Source organism: Cetorhinus maximus, chromosome 5, assembly GCF_964194155.1.
Source record: "Cetorhinus maximus chromosome 5, sCetMax3.hap1.1, whole genome shotgun sequence".
Lineage (NCBI taxonomy): Eukaryota > Metazoa > Chordata > Chondrichthyes > Lamniformes > Cetorhinidae > Cetorhinus > Cetorhinus maximus.
In genome coordinates this window covers 117258412-117279545 of record NC_135883.1, presented here as the reverse complement: position 1 = coordinate 117279545, position 21134 = coordinate 117258412, and the positions used below count along the sequence as shown (strand labels likewise).

Sequence of the window (21134 nt, the reverse complement as noted above, 5' to 3'; positions counted from 1 at the left end):
TAAAAAAGATTACTGTGGGTGGAATTTTCCATTCTGGACACTAAGTCTGGTGGCCGGCAGGAAAATGCTAGGCAGTGGGGCAAGTGAACAAGCATAATCTTCTGCTTTTCAGCTCATTAATTATGCATTGGGGGGAGCACGATGAACTTCGTGTCGCCCTCCCTGCCATTACTTCATGGGGTCGAAGGTCCTGGCGCCATATTTAAAGAGCACCTGGACAGACATTCACTCAATGAGGGCCAGGAGCTCTGCATTACTCCTCCAGAGTCCTTGCGGCTGCAGCTTGCACTGGAGAAGCTTGCACTGGAGAAGCTTGCAGTTGTGAGTAACCACATCCCGGGACACAGGAGGGTGCTTCTGAGATTGCCTCTCACTCATCTCTAGGTAAGAGCACTGCTGGTGATATACCCATGGACGGGCCAATGCTCGCCATTGCAGTGGTCCATGTTTGCCATCCTCTTGACCTTTTAGATGCCCCACTGCCTCTTGCTGCTCAGGCTCTTGCCCCTCCTGGTCCTGTGCCAATCGGTGATGGGCTCTCCTTCTCCTCAACCTTACCAAGGCAGAGTTGCCTGCAGACTGCATCATCAGTGCCTCAGTGGATGTGTGAATGAATTTTAAGTGATACATTAAGTGAGAAAGTGCTTTACGGGTTTCTCTCCGTCTCAAAGCCAGCAGGCGAGTGCTAATGCCTTCACCTGATCTCCGTCTAGACATGGCATCAACCACCCCACCCCTTCCAGGTAAAGGACATCCTGGAAGGCCAGAGATGGCTGTTCCACCTGTTCACCGCGTGTGGAGACATTGCTCTTTGACCAGGGAGATGAGAGCCATGAGCCAGAAGCCTAACACAGACGCTTTTCCGCTTCTCTCCACTACCCTCGAAATTCTATAGAGAGATCATTTCCTTGGCAGCATAGAAAGACTAACCACATGATCCCTTGTCAGCCATGACCATTCACCCGGGAGGATGGAGGTTTGGGGTCGTGAGTTGGCTGCCGTCCACCAGCTGTGCCCCTTGGAGACATCCGCCTCCCTCCCTCTCTTCACTCCTGCCTCTGACTGCAGTGAATGGCAAATGGCACAGAATGAACGGCAGCTCCACATCTTGCTGGGATCTCGATGTTATGAGACCCACGAGTCGGGAACAAACCTGCTGCCATATGGACTTCACCATAAAGAGGAGAACACAACTGAGCATCTTTGACATCTAGTTGTCTCATAATTATTCGGTGTCCCTTTAGTCGGCCACTTGTGCTGATCTTGAAGTCCACCCACCCGAAAAGACCCTCCCCCCACCTCGAGGGATCTCACTGATTGACTAACCGAGTGGTTAAGGTCAGTTTGGAAAAATGGTGCTTGTCACCTTTCAAACTCGCTCCACCACCTTCGCCCTGTCACCCACCAACTTCCCCCCATCACCATAGACCCCAATATCACCATTCCTCTCCCCCGTTACCCTGGACACTATCACGATCCACCTCCACATGCCTTTCCTCCACTCAGAGCTGACACTCCTTACCTGTCTTGTCCCTCTCGGTTATCCATCCGATGAGACCTTCACCCACCAGACTCTCATCCTGGACCTGCCCCCTACCACATCCCACTCCCCCCTCTGACTGTGACTGTTCCCTCCTATCACCAGTGCCCTGAGTTGTCCCCCATGACCCCACCGTCAACACCACCAACCCTGCTCTCTAAGACATTCCAAACCCACCTTACCCAGACATTCTCATGCCCCCTCCCCACCCTCCTTCCCAGACATTCACGCTCCCCTCCCTGGACACTCTCCCCATCCTTCCCATGTAAGCCTGCTACACCCTCCCATCCTGCCCCCCTCCACCCCAGACTTCCCCTGCTTCCCCTGTCCAGCCTTGGCACAACGTATGCTAATGGCACTTGAACGAGTCTATGTGAGGTCCCCGAGAAAACAAAATCAACATCTACGACCTCAGAGTGGTGGAGGAGGTAAAGCTCATCAGGTGCCCAGCACTCTCATACTTATATGTAAAACTGAGCTAACCTGTCTTTAACCCGCCTTAAAAGTCAGGAAGACAAAATTCTAACAGCTTATCCTGCCATCAGGGAGCAGATTCTTTTATCTCCTGCCAGATAAAGTGCCCCTGCCCGCTGTGATCCCACTGCTGGCAGGACTGGAAGATTCCACCCCGTGTGTTTGATGAGAGAATTCTTAATCCAGTGTCTCTAGGATATTATTTAAACTGTCACAAAAATTGCTCAAGTGAAAGAGAATTTTATGCTTTTTTAAAAAAATATTAGCGCTGAAGCTTTGAGCATTACATTTATTGATTAACCCTAGTTGCCCTGCAAAGTGGTAGTGAGACCATCTTAATCACTGCAGGTAGAGGTTTGATGCAACTGAATGGCTTGCAAGACCATTTTAAATTGGCAGTTAAGTGTCAATCATGCTGGTGAAGGTTGTGGGTTCATGTCCCACTCCCGGAAACCAAGAACTGTGATTGTACTCGAAAGAGTTGCAATCTGTGACTGCTGATAACTCGAAAGAGTTTCCCACTCCCGGAAACCAAGAACTGTGATTGTACTCAAAAGAGTTGCAATCTGTGACTGTTGATAACTCGAAAGAATTTTTTTATAAGACAGACTGATTAACAATGGTAGATTTCCCTCCGTTTATGACAATCTGACAGCTTTACTGATAGCAGCTTTTTAAAATTGACTGTCACAGTGGAATTTGAACTCCTCTGCTTTCTGGAGGACTGCCTCTGGACTGCCAGTGTCTGCTATGCCATCATACTGCTTTTCTTATTACCTGCCTTACATTCACTTTATAAGGTTGTAATTGTTCTTTGAGATTTTGTTGCATATCAATACGCTGTAACTTAGTGAGTGGTCTTTTGGATTGAAATTGTACCTTGCAATATTAGTAACAAATGATTAAATATGATGTCCCTCTCTGTTATTTTGTGCAAGATGTTAACTTGCCTATATTTGGTTAATGCATTTGGTATAGCAGGAAAGGAAAATTCATGTGAAATTCATATTTTTCAGTTGCCTAGGCCGCAAGCTCTGGAATTCCCTCCCTACACCTCTCTGCCTCCCTGTCTCTTTGCCTCTCTGCCCCGCTATCTCACTTTCCTCCTTTAAGACAATGCTTAAAATATATCTCTTTGACCAAGCTTTTGGTCATCTGTTCTCTTTAGGTGGCTCAGTGACATACTTCATTGAATAATGCTGCTGTGAGGCACCTTGGAACATTTCATTATGTTAAAGGTGCAATATAAATATAGCTTATTGTTGTTGAAAGTGTTCATTGATTTATTGATACCTGGAATGAGTGGGTTGTCTTATGAGGAAAGGTTTGTCAGACTGGACTTGTTTCCACTGGAGTTTAGAAGAGTGAGGGGTGATTTGATTGAAGTATACAAGATCCTGACGGCCTTGACAAGGCAGACGTCAAAAGGATGTTTCCTCTTGTAGGTGAGTCCAGAACTAGGGGGCACTGTTTTAAAATTAGGGGTCGCCCTTTTAGGACAGAGATGGGGAGAATTTTTTTCACTCAGAGGGTTGCACAACTTTGGAATTCTCTGCCTCAGAAGGCAGTGGAGGCAGGGTCATCGAATATTTTTAAGGCAGAGGTAGATAGATTCTTGTTAGGCAAGGGAATCAAATGTTATCAGGGGTAGATGGGAATGTGGAAATCAAAACACAAGAAGATTAGCCATGATCTTATTGAATGGTGGAGCAGGCTCAAGGGGCCAAATGATCTAATCCTGTTCCTATTTCTTATGTCTTATTAATCTGCCTGAATTTTCTCTGCATCTAACAGTATGCTGCTTTTGTAATTTTGAAAGATAAGATTTACAAGTAGGAATAAAGAGGGAGTGAGTATATCCCACTTCGAAGAAAGACCTTCACACTTAATCTGTATTATGGGCCCAGAACCTCCATTCCCCAGGGGGCTGTACCCTGGAGGTATTCCAGAAGACACACTGGGAGGGACTACAGCCTGGTGATCTAGCAGTGATTCTGTGAGGACTGCTCAGGAATTGCCTGGGAAGTTTAAACTTCCAATGGGCAATTGTCGTGGACCTGGAACCCTCCAATACTCCGATTTAAATCAGAGACTTTGGATGGTTCCGACTCTCTTAGCAGAATAGCTTTCCAGAAAAAGTTAGAAGGATTAAAGCCACTTCTAACTCCTGGGTAACTATAGTACTGTCCTTCAGCCTCCACCACCCTGCACCACCAACACCACCCCTCCCACCCGCCGACTACACCCCACTCCCAACCATTCAACAACCTCTGACCCTTCTCACCTCACAGCTAACCCCCCGCCCTCATGACCCCCCAGACTACCTCCCCAATTCCCACCACTACCCCTACAGCCTGATCACCTGACTATCCCCACCCCCCGACTACACTCCTGACGCCCTGCGACACTCCCACCTGCATGCTAAAATTGGGAGAACTGTCTCACAGACTAGTCAAACAATAGTCATCCTCACGGAATCATACCTGACAAATAATGTTCCAGACTCCACCATCACCATCCCTGGATATGTCCTGTCCACTGGCAGGACAGACACAGCAGATGTGGCAGTGGTATACTGTCGGGAGGGAGTTGCCCTTGAAGTCCTCAACATCAACTCCGGACCCATGTCTCATGGCATCAGGTCAAATATGGACAAGGAAACTGCCCTCCCTCAGCTGATGAATCCATGTTGAACACTACTTGGAGGAAGCTCTGAAGGTGGCAAGGGCACAGAATGTACCTTGGGTGGGGGAATTTAATGTCCATCACCAAGAGTGGCTCAGTAGCACCTACTGACCGAGTTGGCCAAGTCCTAAATGATATAGCTGCTAGACTGGGTCTGTGACAGGTGGTGAGGGAACCAACAACAGGGACCTCATCCTCACCAACCTGCCTGCCGCAGATGCATCTGTCCATGATACTATCGGTAGGAGTGACTACTGCACAGTCATTGTGGAGATAGAGTCCCACCTTCACATTGAGGATACCCTCCATTGTGTTGTGTGGTACTACTACCATGTTAAATGGGATAGATGTCGAACATATCTAGCAACTCAAGACTGGACATCCATGAGGCACTGTGGGCCATCAGCAGCAGCAGAATTGTACTCGAACACAATCTGTAACCTCATGGCCCGGCATATCCCCCACTCTACCATTACCATCAAGCCAGGGGATCAACCCTGGTTCAATGAAGAGTGCAGGAGCAGCACCAGGCATACCTAAAAATGAGGTCTCAACCTGGTGAAGCTATAAAACAGGACTACTTGTGTGCCAAACATCATGAGCAGCAAGTGATAGACAGAGCTAAGTGATCCCACAACCAACGGATCAGATCTAAGCTCTGCAATCCTGCCACATCCAGTCATGAATGGTGATGGACAATTAAACAACTCACTGGAGGAAGAGGCTCCACAAATATCCCCATCCTCAATGATGGAGGAGTCCAGCACATCAGTGCAAAAGATAAGGCTCAAGCATTTGCAACAATCTTCAGCCAGAAGTGCTGAGTTGGGTGATCCATCTCGGCCTTCTCCGGAGGTCCCCACCATCACAGATGCCAGTCTTCAGCCAATTCGCTTCACTCCAGCGATATCAAGAAACGGCTGAAAGCACTGGATAGTGCAAAGGCTATGGGCCCTGACAATATTTCGGGAATAGCACTGAAGACTTGTGCCCCAGATCTTGCCGCGTCCCTGACCAAGCTGTTCCAGTACAGCTACAACACTGGCATCTACCCGGCTATGTGGAAAATTGCCCAGTTACGTCCTGTACACAAAAAGCAGGACACATCCAACCTGGCCAGTTACTGCTCCATCAGTCTACTCTCAATCATCAGTAAAGTAATGGAAGGGGTCATCAACAGTGCTATCAAGCAGCACTTGCTTAGCAATAACCTGCTCACTGACACCCAGTTTAGGTTCCGCCACACAGCTCCTGACTTCATTACAGCCTACATTCAAACACGAACAAAAGAGCTGAACTCCCGAGGTGAGGTGAGAGTGACTGTCCTTGACATCAAGGCAGCATTTAACAGAGTGTGGCATCAAGGAGCCCTAGCAAAACTGGAGTCAATGGGAATTGGGGAAAACTCTCCGCTGGTTGGAGTCATACCTAGCAAAAAGGAAGGTGGTTGTGGTTGTTGGAGGTCAGTCATCTCAGCTCTGGGACATCACTGCAGGATTTCCTCATGGTAGTGTCCTTGGCCCAACCATCTTCAGCTGCTTCATCAATGACCTTCCTTCCATCATAAGGTCAGAAGTGGGGATGTTCACTGATGATTGCACAATGTTCAGCACCATTTGTGACTCCTCAGATACTGAAGCAGTCCATGTCCAAATGTAGCAAGACCTGGACAATACCCAGGATTGGGCTGACAAGTGGCAAGTAACATTCGCGCTACACAAGTGTCAGGCAATGACCATCTCCAACAAGAGAGAATCCAACCATCGCCCCTTGATGTTCAATGGCATTACCATCACTGAATCCCCCACTATCAACATCCTGGGGTTACCATTGACCAGAAACTGAACTGGACTAGCCATATAAATACTGTGGCCACAAGAGGAGGTCAGAGGCTAGGAATCGTGTGACGAGTAACTTACCTCCTGACCTCTCAAAGCCTGTCCACCATCTGCAAGGCACAAGTCAGGAATGTGATGGACTACTCCCCACTTGCCTGGATGAGTCAGCTCTCACAACACTCAAGAAGCTGGACACCGTCCAGGACAAAGCAGCCCGCTTGATTAGCACCACATCCACAAACATTCACTTCCTCCACCACTGACGCACAGTAGCAGCAGTGTGTACCATCTACAAGATGCACTGCAGGAATTCACCAAGGCTTCTTAGAGAGCACCTTCCAAACCCACAACTACTACCACTTAGAAGGACAAGGGCAGCAGATAAATGGGAACACCACACCTGGAAGTTGCCCTCCAAGTCACTCACCATCCCGACTTGGAAATATATCCGCCGTTCCTTCACTGTCGCTGGGCCAAAATCCTGGAACTCCCTTCCTAACAGCACTGTGGGTGTACCCACACCACATGGACTGCAGCGTTTCAAGAAGGCAGCTCACCACCGCCTTCTGAAGGGCAACTAGGGATGGGCAATAAGTGCTGGCCCAGCCAGCGAAGCCCACATCCCGCAAATGAATTTTAAAAAAGGAGTGGAGCAGTGGAAAGGAAAATCAGATGACCAATCGCTATCACAAAAACAAAAATACCTGGAAAAACTCAGCAGGTCTGGCAGCATCTGCGGAGAGGAACACAGTTAACGTTCCGAGTCCGCATGACTCTTCAACAGAACTAAGGAAAAATAGAAAAGGGGTGAAATATAAGTTGATTTAAGGGGGTGGTGGTGGGACAAGAAGAGCTGGATAGAGGGCTAGTGATCGCTGTTGAGAGTTTCCTGCCCCCACTGAAGAGTTTCATTATGCTTGTGGACTCTTAGGGGAAGAAGAGAAGAAAAACTGCTATGCACATTCCATAGTATGTCTGCTACCTAAATTAAACAAATGGGAGTGATTTCATAACATAACTTCATTATCCTTTCCTTTTAAAATTGGCAGGCATGTTGGTGTTGTTTGATGTCATGGTGGTAATGCTATTTCAACAACCTTAATTTCAAAGTTGTTAACATTTCAAAAACTACTTTGCATCATAAATCATCAAGGTGTTATGTGACCCTCCCCACCATCCAAACAGCTTCCTTCACAGTGTCCTTTCAACTTAATGTTTAATCAGCACTTAACCTCAAATAGAAATGCTATTGAAAGGCCATAACACTAAAATTATAAAATTCTCCCACATGAGGAAAACGGATCTACTCTTGACAGAGTCTATATTAAGACAATAATAATAGTACCTCAAACAATGCTTGTTTTATTGTTCATCACAATGACATTGTATAAACATAATGTCAAGAATTATTTTAGTAGTCTTTACATTGTGTTGTATTATCTGCTCACTTTTTTAGACTTATGTAGAAACATGCCACTTTAACTGTAAAAAGGGTAAAGTGTTAATGTAATTTATGTTACAGAATGCACGGTGCAATTCCTACCATTTTGAAGTATGAAACCATTAAAATTTGTGTGTGTGTGTGTGTCTATGTGTGTGTGTGTGTGTGTGTGTGCATTTTGAAGACCTTGTATAAGAATTGATATTCAGTTGGGCTTAGCTCTGGTAGACTGCTCTGTAATCTTTAGCTATCATTTTCAACAATCTTTCCCCATGGTGGGACACAGAATGAGGAATCAAAATGGCTACATATTCTTTCAACACAAAACCAAAAAGTTGATGGACTGGGCCATAGAATGCATGTTTTTTTCTTATGACAGACCAAGGTTCCTTGGCTTTCTCTTTATACGACACATGGCTAAAACCAAGGCACACATTTTACAGGGGGTGGGTGTATTCCTCCACTGCCACCCACCCCCCAAAGAAAAGTCGACCTTGGGCTTGATGACTTTGAAAAGGGCTGCCCCACAGCGATATTACATTGGAGGCAGCCTTAACAACGTAGGTGTGGGATTTACGCCCCTCAGGCACTGGAAGTCCCGCCAGCGAGAGTAGTGCGAGCAGCACCATAATGCAGTAGCGTACTTGCAGGTAAGCCTGGGGTTTTTCCTCAGGTGGAAGCAGGGGCCCTATGGAGAGTGGGAGGGGGCATGGAGAGGTTGGGTTTTGGAGGCCGGTGGAGGGAGGCACAAAGTGGTGGGGTATGATCTTGGAGGGGGAGGTGCCCCTGATGGGCTCAGGCGCCACCCACCAAAGTCGGTATCCCACTTCCCGCCTTTTAGGCGGCATTCCAAAAGTAGCAGGCTAGCCTCCTTTGTTCTGCCTTCCCCAGTCGCACGCATTATTGCAGTGGAGGTGGAAACAGGCCCTTAAGAGGACTTAATTGGCTAGTTAAGAGCTTCAATAGGCCTAAAGCGGGCAGGCAGGCTGATGCTTTCCCTGCCCACCGTAATATGAATGACAGCTCGGGGGTGAGCAGGAATGCAGTGGGCTAGTCACTCATTGCATTTTACGTACATGCCCCCGCACCGCACCCCCCCCCCCCCCGCCCCTCCCCCCACTGCACACCTGCCTGCAAATATGCTGGCTGGGAAGGGCCGTAAAATTGCTTCCCAAGAGTTAAGCAAAGCAGTATCTGTTTATTGATAGATTTTCCTAATTGTTCTTTTAAGAAAATCATGTGGCAGAATAACTCCCAACTTTCCACAGTCCATTTTTACCTGCTCCCAAAGATACACAAACCAAACTGTCCCAGTAACCACTTCAACTTGCTGCTGTTTCCTCCTATCACTTTATTCTCCTCTCCCCTCCCCAACTTTTCCAGTCTCCAAACAGCTACGTTTGTGCCTCTTCTGGTCCCCACTGCTGCTTTGATAATTTCATGTTCTCCAGCCCCCGTGGCTCCTTCTCGCCATGAATGTGCATATACATCACAACTTGAATTATTGTCATGAGCAATCCCCAGCCCCCCAGACCTTCCAGTCTGTCCATCTTAGTCTTGAGATCAAAGTGGTCTTCCTGTAGAATGCCTAGCATAATGAATCAGAAATTTCAGACTTTATATTACTTTTAGCTACTGGACTTAGCCTGTGCCTTCAAAGGATTCCTCTTGTCTTCGTTAAACAAAGAGAGAATGACACTTGCGGAAGCAAAAAAAAAACTGCGGATGCTGAAAATCATACAAAAAGTGCTGGAAACACTTGGCAGGTCGGCATCTGTTTAGAGGACAAGCTAACAGTTTACGTATAGTCCTGATGAAGGGTCTACAGCTTAAACATTATTCATTCCATAGCTGCTGACTGACTTGCTGAGTGATTCTCAGTTTTTGTTTCAAATCATTACCTTTCATTTGAAATTTAAAATCATTGACTAAATTCATTTCACAAAAGTTAAACCAGCAAAAAAAGTCATATATATTTACAGTATAAAATGTATTAACTAACTCCTCATGGGTAAAGTAATTTAAAAAAAGCAACGCTTAAAGAAATAAGCAAATTATTTAAAGGTAGCTTCCAAATAGGATTGAGTTTCTGCCAGGGCGCTACTGCTGTAACTTCGATCTGTGAAACCCGAGGGAAACTCAACTTTTGTTGTTGCTGTGAGAGCCCTTCATATGGCTTTCCGCCTTTTTAAGAAGTTTCAGGCTGAGCGGTTTTTTATTTCATCTAAGCTCTAAACTGTCTCTTGATTTAATTGAGATTATATCCTGGAAAAGAGCTACTAGAACTGCCTGGATGTCAAATGTTTGTCAAATTTAAAAAAGGACATACACAAACCGAGCCAATTTCACAACATTGTTTAAGTTTGAATTATTACTCTCTAGCTCGACAATGAAGATAATGTTAATGTTGAATAGACTTAGTACAAGGATCTGAATTGTGATCCATTTTTAAAAACTGCTTGGAGCAAATACAGATACTTAAAGTTGACAAGGCACCAAGACTGGCGAGATGCATCCAAGGATATTGAAGGAAGTGAGATTAGAAATTGCAGGGGCACTGGCCATAATTTTTCAGTCTTCCCTGGACTCGGGGGAGGTGCCAGAGGGCTGGAGAATTGCAAACATTACGCCCTTGTTCAAAAAAGGTTGTAAGGATAAGCCCAGCAATTACAGACCAGTCAGTTTAGTTTCAGTGGTGGGCAAGATTCTAGAAACAATTACTCAGGATAGAATTAGTCACATGAAAAAATATGGGTTGATAAGGAAGGGTTAGCATGGATTTCTAAAAGGGAAATCGTGTTTCATTAACTTGGTGAAGTTTTTTGAAGAGGTAACAGAAAAGGTCAGTGCTGTTGATGTGGTGTATATGGACTTTCAAAAGGCATTTGATACAGTGCCGCACAACAGACTTGTGAGAAAGGTTATTGTTCATGGAATAAAGGGGACAGTAGCAATGAGGATAGAAAATTGGCTGAAAAATAGGAAGCAGAGAGTAATGATCAATGGATATTTTTCAGGCTGGAGGAAGGTTTGTAGTGGAGTTCCCCAGGGGTCGGTAATGGGACCCTAGCTTTTCCTGATATATACTAATGATCTTGGTGCGCAGGGGGCAATTTCGAAGTTTGCGGATGATACAAAGCTTGGGAGTGTTGTGAACTGCAAGGAGGACAATGTAGAACTTCAAAAGGACATAGACAAGTTGGTGGAGTGGGCAGATAGGTGGCAGATGAAGTTCAATGTGGAGAAGTGTGAGGTGATGCATTTTGGTAGGAAGAACGTGGACAGACAATATAAAATAAGGGGTTAACTTTTGAAGGGGGTGCAGGAGCAGAAAGACCTGGATGTATATGTGCATAGATCTTGAAGGTGGCAGGAGGAGAGAGCAGTTAATAAAGCATATAGTATCCTAGGCTTTATTAATAGGGGCAGAGAGTACAAGAGCAAGGAGGTTATGCTGAATTTATGTAGGAAGCTCATTAGACCTCAGCTGGAACATTGTGTACAGTTCTGGGTGCCACATTATAGGAAGGATGTGAATACATTGGAGAGAGTGCAGAAGAGGTTTACAATAATGGTTCCAGAGATGAGAAACTTCAGTTACAAAGATAGATTGGAGAGGTTGGGACTGTTCTCCTTGGAGAGAAGAAGGCTAAGAAGAGATGTGATAGAGATGTTCAAAATCATGAGGGGGATGGATAGAGTAGATAGAAACCGTTCTGCTTGCAAAAGGATCAAGAATGAGAGGGCACAGCTTTAAAGTGATTTGCAAAAGAAGCAAATGTGACGTGAGAAAAAGCTTTTTCACACTTTTTCAGCACTGATCTCTGTGGCACAACACTCGTCACATCCTGCCAACCAGAAAAAGACCCACTTATGCCAACTCTCTGTTTCCTGTTAGCTAGCCAATCTTCTATCCATGCCAAGTGTTACCCCCAACACCATGAGCTTTTATTTTCTGCAATAACCTTTGATGTGACACTTTATCAAATGCCTTCTGGAAATCTAAGTACAGTACATCTGCCTATTCCACTTTATCCACAGCACATGTGATTCCTTCAAAGAACTCCAATGGATCAGTTAAACATGATCCCCACAAGAGTGGTTTGGGTTTGGAATGCTCTGCCTGGAAGTGTGGTGGAGGCAGGTTCAATCGGGGCATTCAGGAGGGCATTAGATGATTATTTGAATAGAAACAATGTGCAGGGGTACAGGGAAATGGCAGGACAATGGCGCTAGGTCATAATGCTCACTTGGAGAGCTGGTGCAGACATGATGGACTGAATGACCTCCTTCTGTGCTGTTAAAATTCTGGGATTTTGTGAAATATATGATACATATGGTATTGTACGCACTTGAGGGAGACTCCATATTGATTATGTGATGATTTCATTGATATGGAATAAGTAAAATAAATACAACCACTTTAGCAATAGTGCAGAGAATAAGTAAAATGGTATTACCCACTCCCTGAGTAGAGACGTACCCCCTACCTCTTCTTGGCATTCTTCCTTTGATCCTCTACAATCGGTTCTATCCATTTCCCTGTTTATATCCTACCTCCCTTCCTGCCATGGTGTTTGATCACCCCAGGGTCTGAGGCTCCACTATTGTGTCTTTCTTGTATTGTTCACTTTACTCTGCATGCAAACACACCTTATTAATATGCAAACTCACCTTTGTATTGTGTAAAGATCATTATCTCACCCTTGGTATTGGGGCTATGACGGCTCATGGGGTTTGGGTGAAGGGGAACAGCCTGGCAGAGGGGCATGAGGAGGACCTTCTGAACTCACCTTTTAAAAGGCCCATTCATGCGGACTAGGATTCATGACTCCTCTGAGGGGCTGAGAACCACAACTCTTTAAAAACCTGCCCCGACTCTGTGAAAATTGCAGAGGACTAGGATATGCCTATCTCCACAATGGAGGGTTTTTTTTTAGTATTTAATAAATAGAATTCTCTTTGTTCAGTAACATCTTGAGAAAATTAACCTTGTGTTCTGTAAAAACCCAAAGAGGACTGAGTCCTTAGGTTGAAGATCTACACTATTGAGTTAAACTAAAGGATTTTCTTTTCTTTTCAGAGGTGCGGAGCTATCTCATTTGATGGTCCTGATCAGAATGCCCTATGTGTTCGCATGCTAGGTAAGATTCGCCCTTTTTGAAAGGTATTTACAAGGCCATTGTATAGAATTGAAAACATTTTACAGTGTTTTATCTAAAGTTTTGTTCATTTTTTATTCTGTATACATATAACTTTTCCTATCTTGTCACCAATGTCTGTGTAAGTTTACTGATAATGAACTCGGGTTTGCCATCAGTTCTAGTTTCTGTTCCAGGTCTGCGTTCCATTATTGGTCACTGCAGCTGCATGCATAGAAGGGACAAACCAGCCAGCATTCCTGCTCTTGATTGTTATCTAGTACTCACTCTTGGAAAGACTGTGCATGTTTCTATGTGTCTGATAAACACACATTTAACTTGACTGTGAGGTCAGAAATTCAGGTCCCACCACTGAAGTGAAAAGCAGCCTGTGCTAGCTCCTGAAAAATTACCATGAGCAGAATTTTACCTTTCCCTGGCTGGCGGCTTTAAAGTTGGGGATGGCCATGAAATTTTTCAGATGGCCTTCCAATCGGGCTCCCGCCAGCCCCAGCCTCTCCGCAATTTTATGTTAGGACGGGCAAGGCCTAGGCTCACCCTTGCCCCAATTGAGGCCCTTAAGTGGCCAATTAGTGACCACTTAAGGACCGTTTCCTACCAGCCCCAATTTTCAGGGTGGCGGGAGGAGTTCAGGGGCAGGGAGCAGGCCCGAAAAGCAACCCTGCTCAGGCCATAGGCGGGAAGAGGGGAGGTGATTCATCAGCAGCCTCCTTTTAACATCAGGTGTTCCCCCGAAGGTCTGGCCCCTGCAGGTACACCCCCCCCCCCCCCCAAGCAACCTGGCTTCTCCACAAACATCCCTGCCCAATCTGGGCTTCCCACACCGCCCTGAGATCCCCACGCTTACCTGGCCCTGGACTCCAGAGACGTAGACACTGGGGAACTTTGTAGGCCCAAACCTGTCCACTGCAGCTTCTGGTGCTGCTAGGACTAGAGAACTGCAGGCCTATCAGATTGGCTGGCAGCTCTCTGAAGCGGGAATGAGGGGTGGAAGTCCCGCCTCCAGCCAAATGGCTGCAGGGTAGGCAGTATTAGAGTTGATGTGTTCGCTGCCAACTCCTTCAATGGCAGGAAGGGAACCCCGCTATCCTAAAAATCCTGGCCCATGAAATTCTGTCAGATTATCATAAAAGCCCAAGTAATTCATTAATATCTTTCAGGGAAGAGAACTCGCCATCCTTACCTGGCTTTTGCCTACATTTAGCTCCATCTCCCTAACACGTTGGTGACCTTTTAATGTGCTCAGGAACTACAGGGATGAACAATAAATGCTGCCTTAGCTGTGTCCCCCACATTCCAAGGATAAAAGATAAAAATGCATTGTGCCTTGCTGGAATAGTCTATGACTGTTCACTGCGCCCAAGTCATCAAAGAAGAAGTTAGGTAAGATACCAGAGGCTTGTGATACTAACTGACTTATAACAAGCATTAGTTATTATTCTCAGAAGTAAAGAAAATTGAAAAACAAAATAGCTTTATAATCACAAATGTGTATTATTCACCGCAGGAGATAAATTAGCACTCCAGTAACACAGGATGAAGATTATGGGCAGAATTTTTAGGTTGGCATGCGGGTACGCGCCCGACCCGATCGGTTGCAAAATCGCGCAAGACGACGTCGGGCAAGCGTCCCAAGGCCATCCCGCACTCATGCAATATTTTGGTCGGCGGGCACGCGCGAGTATCGGAATCACGTCCGTCGACAATTTAGAAGATAATTAAAGCTGTTAAAGTTCCAATTGTCCCCAATTTTTTATGGTCTGTTCAACCCTACAGTTGGCAGACGGGCGAATCTGCCAGACGGACTTTGCATTTTTGATGGAACCTCACCCAAGGGCGGGATGGGGTTTCCATTATTAAATTTAAACAAAATGTATGGACAGAATTTTCATCGTTTATATGTTCAGGTGACTGATTGTGATGTGTGAACGTTTTTTCCGGATTTTAAAATCTTTATTTAATTGTTTTGAAATCTTCAGCTCCCTGAGGCAGCTGTCCGCCTTCAGGGAGCTTTCATTCTGCGCTCCCCTGTGCCCGTGCTTACGTCAGCGCCCGCCCTCCTCCTGGGGCCACCCCTGCAGTGCTGAGCATTTCAGCGCGCACTTTGCGCTGGCTGGCCATTAATTGACCAACCAGCATGAAATCGAGGTCAGGGGCTGATCGCGGGTGGCAGTCTGTTCCCCAGCCACTCCTGGGCCCCCCAATTGCGCCTGCATGCCAACCTAAAAATCCTGCCCTATATATTTGAACCTTTAACTCAAGGCAGCAACAGTAGCTTGTGGTGTTAGGTCGCGTGTTCAAAAGGACTGAGAAAACTATATGTGATATTTTGCATAATTTTCAGTATCATCTATTTCCTACCTAACTTTTACAAAAATAAATTAGGGCCCATGCTTTGAAAGTAACAGCAATCATTACATTTCTGGATGTTCTTAGATTGGTTAAGAAATGTTTTTGTTAAATGTCGATATGGACCTCTGCTAATCAACTTCTTCTTAGAGCAGAGAAGGCTGAGGAGATGTGATAGGGTTACTTAAAATCATGAAATGTTTAGATGGAATAAATATAGAGAAACCATTTTCAATGACTGAAAGGTAAATGACCAGACGGCATCAATTTAAGATGCTTAGCAAAGGAACCAAAGTGGCCATAAGGTAAAACCTTTTTACATAATGAATGGTTAGGATTTGGAATACACTGCCTGATAGGATGCTGCATACAAATTCAGTGGGAACCTTCAAATTGGAATTTGATAAATACTTGAAGGGGAAAGAATTGCAGGCATTTGGAAAAGGATTGGGGCTAATTGGATTGCTGTCCGAAAGAGCTGATGCAGGTTTGACGGATTGAGGGCCCTCCTTCTGAACTGTGTTCTTCTATGATTCAATGTAATGGTGCAGAAGCAATGTGCAGTTTCCAATGTTTCCCTGTTATGAAAATCTATACAGGTGTATCAAGAAATGAGCTATGACAATCTCAAGTCATTGTACTAACGTTTACTAAAATGTTTGATATTGAGATTCTGTTTACTCTCTTTAAACAATTTGTTTTGTGATGGGGTTTAAGTGTTGGGGCTGGGCTACAAAACCTTGGGGTGGAATTTTCCGCACCTGCTGGCGTCGGGTTTGCTCGGTGGCGTGAGTGGACAATATGGCGAGAAGGCCAAAAGTCGGTTTCACAACGCCATGGAGCCAGTTTGAGATCATCCGCTCAGCCCATCAATGGTGGGCCACTTTTCCTGCCATCGGACATCGGGAACTTCATTGTAATACATCTGCATATCATTATAAGGCTAGCCCTGCTGGACTCATCACCCACCCCACCCCACCCCACCCCGCTGGATTGTTCGCCCACATCGACGTGATTGCACACTAATGTGTTTCATAATTACACATAAATGATGTCCGCCTGGCGAGCTGCACTTTACTTGGGACTTCGAGGTTTGTTTGCCTACCTTGCTTTGGGCAGCACTCGCAGTTATCGGTGCCAGGCTTCACAAACAGCACCACATCACTTATAGGGGGGCTCACGGGCAGATCTCTACTTTGTATGGCTGCAGGGGAAGTGGGAGATGTGGTCTCAGGCAAGGGAAGAGGCTACAGGGTGAGGGCTGTACTGGGGAAGGAGAGTATCCCAGGTTGTGTGTGGGGGCACATGTTGATCTGCGCAAGTGGTCTCAAGATGATGAGGGCTGAGAAGACTGTCTCCAGAACAGTTGAGGCCAGATGGAGATGTGGGGGTGTGTGTGAGAGAATGGATGGTGATGCTCCTTAAGATGGCAGTGAGTGAGATGCCAGTGAGTGTGTGATGTGCTTGAGTCTGTACATTTAGAGTGATGAGATGGTTGCCTTACCCTGGCTGCACGGATGAGATCATTCATCCTCTATCTGCATTGGATGGCCAACCTCTTCTGATCACCATTGCCTTCGTCTACCAAGCCGGAGTGGTAATGTTGCTGCCCCTCCTGTGGCCAGAGCAGGGGGACATCATGGCGGGGCCTCCACAGCGTCCAAAAGGTGCTCGAGGGACGCATCACTAAACCTGGGGGCTGCAGTCTTCTTGCCTTTCCAGGCCATGTCTTATTTGCAGCGGTCCTAGCTGGAGGCACTGAGAGGTGTGTGGGCGGCTGTGCTTTAAATGAGGCACCTGGTGTGATGGAGCGGTGAGGTGACGGCATGGCGGGCGAATTGGAGCCCGTCCTTCATCGAAATGGCATGTTTCCCCGGAATGCATAATTAATGCGGCGGGTTTGGGATGGTGCAGCATGAGAGGCCACCATTGCAGCTGGCGAGTAAAACATTGTTTTACCTGCCCGCTACCGCACTTATTGCAAATCTGGGATGAGTCCGCCCTTAGTGCAATGGAGCAAAACCTGCAAGAGATGCAATATATTTACCTGTCAACCAGACATTTACACAGGAATGATTGGTAAATGCTCGAAACATAACAACTCAATCATTCCAACCATAGAGAGAATTTATCTGATTTAGAATTATGTACCACCTGTACAGGAATATCCCATTTTAAGTATTAGACAGGTTCCTGGAAACCACTACTTAAATCAAAACTGCTTATATTGAAGCAAGTTTTCCCATTTAAATGTATGTAATATCAGGAGATGTGTTCACAACCCAAGATTTTCACCCCAATATATAACAAGGGGCAGAATTTTGCTCTTGGTGGGCAGGCTCAGCGGGGGCAGTCGGGAAGCTGACCGCTGCCTACGATTGGCTCCGCACTGCAATTAAACGCTAGCGGGCCAATTAGAGCCCGTCCAGCGTGAAACGCAAGTGGCAGCACTGAGCGCTTTCTGTGTTGGGGGGGTGGGTAGGATGGCAAGCGGGTCAAGCGCAAACTTCATGCATGCGTGTGAGTGCGCGCTTCATAATCTCCCTGAGGCAGCTCCGTGCCTCAGGGAGATGAAGAGATATAACAAAAAATAATAAAGAAAATAAAAAGGTAATAAAACATGTCCCCTCATGTGACTCTGACACATGAGCAGAGACATGTTATTAATTCAATTGCAAAATTTTATTTTAATTACATTTGCTTTTGGAAACTTAATCCCGCCCATGGATGAGGTTTCCAAAAAATGCAAAGGCTGCTTGGCCTTTTTGCCTGCGGTTGGACGGGCAGCAAAAATTTTAATTTAATTGATTATTTAATAGCCTTAACAGGCCTTTTGATTGCCAGAGAGTGCGCTGCTGGCTCCGGCGTGCACCCACCGACCGAACTATCGCACGGCTGCGCTTTGACATCGGCGCCCTCGGCCGACATCAACCCGTGTCATCTCACGCTTGAGAGGTAGGGGTGCCCGCCTGCCCGCTGAGTGAAGATTTCTGCCCATAAACTTGAAATACACCTTATATATAAGCCAAAAATAAACAAAACACAATGCACACAATGCACAATACACAAAAACAATTGTTCTTTCAGGTCGTTAAACAAACACTTAGCCTTTCCATGGATTGTCAGCATGTAAATGGGCATGTTTCTTTGGTCCTGGTCCTCAATCCACACAATCAATAATTGTTCCGTATTTTCTAACACACTGCACCTAGTACAGATAATCTTCTTGGCGCTTAGAGAAGTAGCACCTTGGCCACTAGCCTTTACCTTTGTTCTTCTTGATGGTGCACACAGTTGTTAGCGGAAGCCCAAGTGAACTTGCTACAACTGCTGCCTTTTCACCAGCATCATCTCATTGTAACATTCCTAATTTCTGTTCTAAGGTAATAGTTTGTCTCTTCCCTTTGGGAGTAGCAGAATCCTTGCCACTTAATGCACGTTTGCTAGCCACCTTGCAGACTTTACTCATGTATTACAGGGTTAAATAACGAAATAAAATAACACCAGCTAATATACCCCAGACAATTTGCACATATGCAGAATCTTGCTAGTAACATGTCTTCTCGAACATTATGTGCGCATGCGCCAAATCTTTCTAGTTACACACCTTCTCGAACGTTTGGTGCACACATTGATAATGTTGTGTGCACTGAACAATGGATCAAAGGCATACTTGAGCACTCAATGTCAAGTCCAAGAACTTATTAAACTGCGTCTACAATAAGGATGGGTATCAATCATTTTGCCAACTGTATAACAGTGTAAGTTAACTTTGCACGTTAAATAAATCAGTAGTAATTTGTTTACTTCGTAACAAAACTACACTACTTGAGACTCATTAAAACTGCGTATAGATGTAATGAAGTAGTGGCTCATGTCCTCTTGTGAAACGCTTTGCTATCTACGGAAAATTGCAAAAAAATGATCAGAAAGAGAACCCATGCAGCTACTTCATGAAATTGTTTTTGTCAGAATGTTGTTGTCAGGAAGATATAATAATTTTCATAATGTTATTGGAATTGATTGTAACGTAGAGTAATAGTGGGATCTGTGTCTATGGGTCTGTGTGTGTGTCTGTGTATGTGTGTGTGTGTGTGTGTGTGCGGGATTTAATTGAATTAAAGGTAGTTGGTCTGAAGGCTTTGATGTATTAGAAGATAAGCTAGGTTTGAAATGTTAAGCAGGTAAACATAGGCGAAGTTTTAGAATGAACATTTGCATTTTTAAATAAACCAGACTAGCTTGAATTCAAAAGAGGGGGTGAAATGTTTCACCTAGCCAGGAGAAGTTAAGAAACAGTGTGTTTATTTTCCCCAAAGATTACTGGTAAAATTGGTACTATGATAGATTTTTATTATTAGAGAGATAAAGTCCAAAGGCATAGTGAAACAATGGGAATTTGCATTCAAAGGAGAAATCTGTATAAAGGAGATGAGGTGTGTATAAAAGAAGAAGTTCTAAGATCTAACACAAGTGTGAAAAGCCTCCAGCATCTAAGCTTCAAGCTGCTGTCTACAAGGAACCAAAGCTGAGAAAAACTCACTTTGAATTTGACTGTTCAGGGTATCATGTTACTTTCCCTGGGTCTTTTAAAACCTAAAATGTCTTATTGTGCCTTAACAGAGGTGTAACTGGGAGTTAGATTAAGTAGGGGAGCTAGGAATTGTCGTAGTAGCAATTTGTAAACCCATGCATGTGCTTAAAATCATTTTTTTATTAATAAAGCTTTAATTTAGTTTTGTAAGAAACCTATAAGACTTGGTGGTCTTATTACTACCGAATTCAAGGCACACACCTCGAAATAAAAATAGTTGTGGCAGTTGTTTCAAATTTCCCTCTGGGATTTGAACAGCTCAGCATTTACCATCCGCTGTGCCATAACAGAATTGGGGGTGCTTTGCGGGGTATATTTGACATACCTTGATTAGTTTGGAGTTGGTGAATCTTAAGGTTACAAGTACGAGAAGCACTTTGAATTTAGGAGTTGGTGTGAGGTTTGTTTTTTGAAGTGTTGAGACTGCAATATGGCTTTGGCAGCTGCTAAGACATGTCTGGGAGTTGAAGTTATAACTTTGGCTGGTTTACAGAAGGTAAATAAAGTTAAGTTAATGGAATTGGCGGAGAAGTTACAATTGGTGTTGCCTGGAGGGGTAAGGAAATCAGACATAATTGAAGGTATAGCGCAGAATTTGAAATTGGAAGGAATACCCGAGAGACCAAGTTCTCCAAGGGGTGGGTCATTGAAATGGGCTCAAATTCAGTTGCAAATGAAAAAATTGGAACTAGAGGCAGCAGAAAAAGAGCAGAGAAAGAAAAAGAAAAGGAAAGAGAAAAGGCATTCCAAAGGGAACAGGCAGAAAGGCAGGAGAGAGAACGAAAACAGGAATGGGAATTAGAAATGGCGAGGTTAGAAAAAGGAGGAAAGAGAAAACGAGAGAGAGAGAGAATTCCAGCTTAAAATGCTGACAGTTAAAAAAGAGACACTAGTAGGTGAGGAAGGACTTATTTCCAGATCAGAATCCAGTGGGGAGATGTTTAAATTTATACGAGCTCTTTCAAAGTTTGAGGAAAGAGATGTTGAAGCATTCTTTATTTCAATTGAGAAGATAGATAAACAGATGAAATGGCCAAAGGAAAACTGGACA

The 21134-nt window shown here is 45.0% G+C and overlaps 1 protein-coding gene across 6 annotated transcripts in view; it reads left to right on the top strand.

Annotated features, from left to right (window-relative positions):
• LOC144680873 (3',5'-cyclic-AMP phosphodiesterase 7B-like) overlaps positions 1-21134 on the top strand; it is a 189668-nt gene that overhangs the window by 19711 nt on the left and 148823 nt on the right. For all 6 annotated transcript variants that reach the window (XM_078542356.1, XM_078542358.1, XM_078542357.1 and 3 more), the window contains exon 2: positions 13062-13122. Coding sequence is in view for 3 of the 6 variants with exons in the window: in XM_078542360.1 (XP_078398486.1) it covers positions 13062-13122 (61 nt within the window). In the remaining 3 variants the exon portion in view is untranslated. The remainder of the gene's footprint in view (positions 1-13061; positions 13123-21134) is intronic.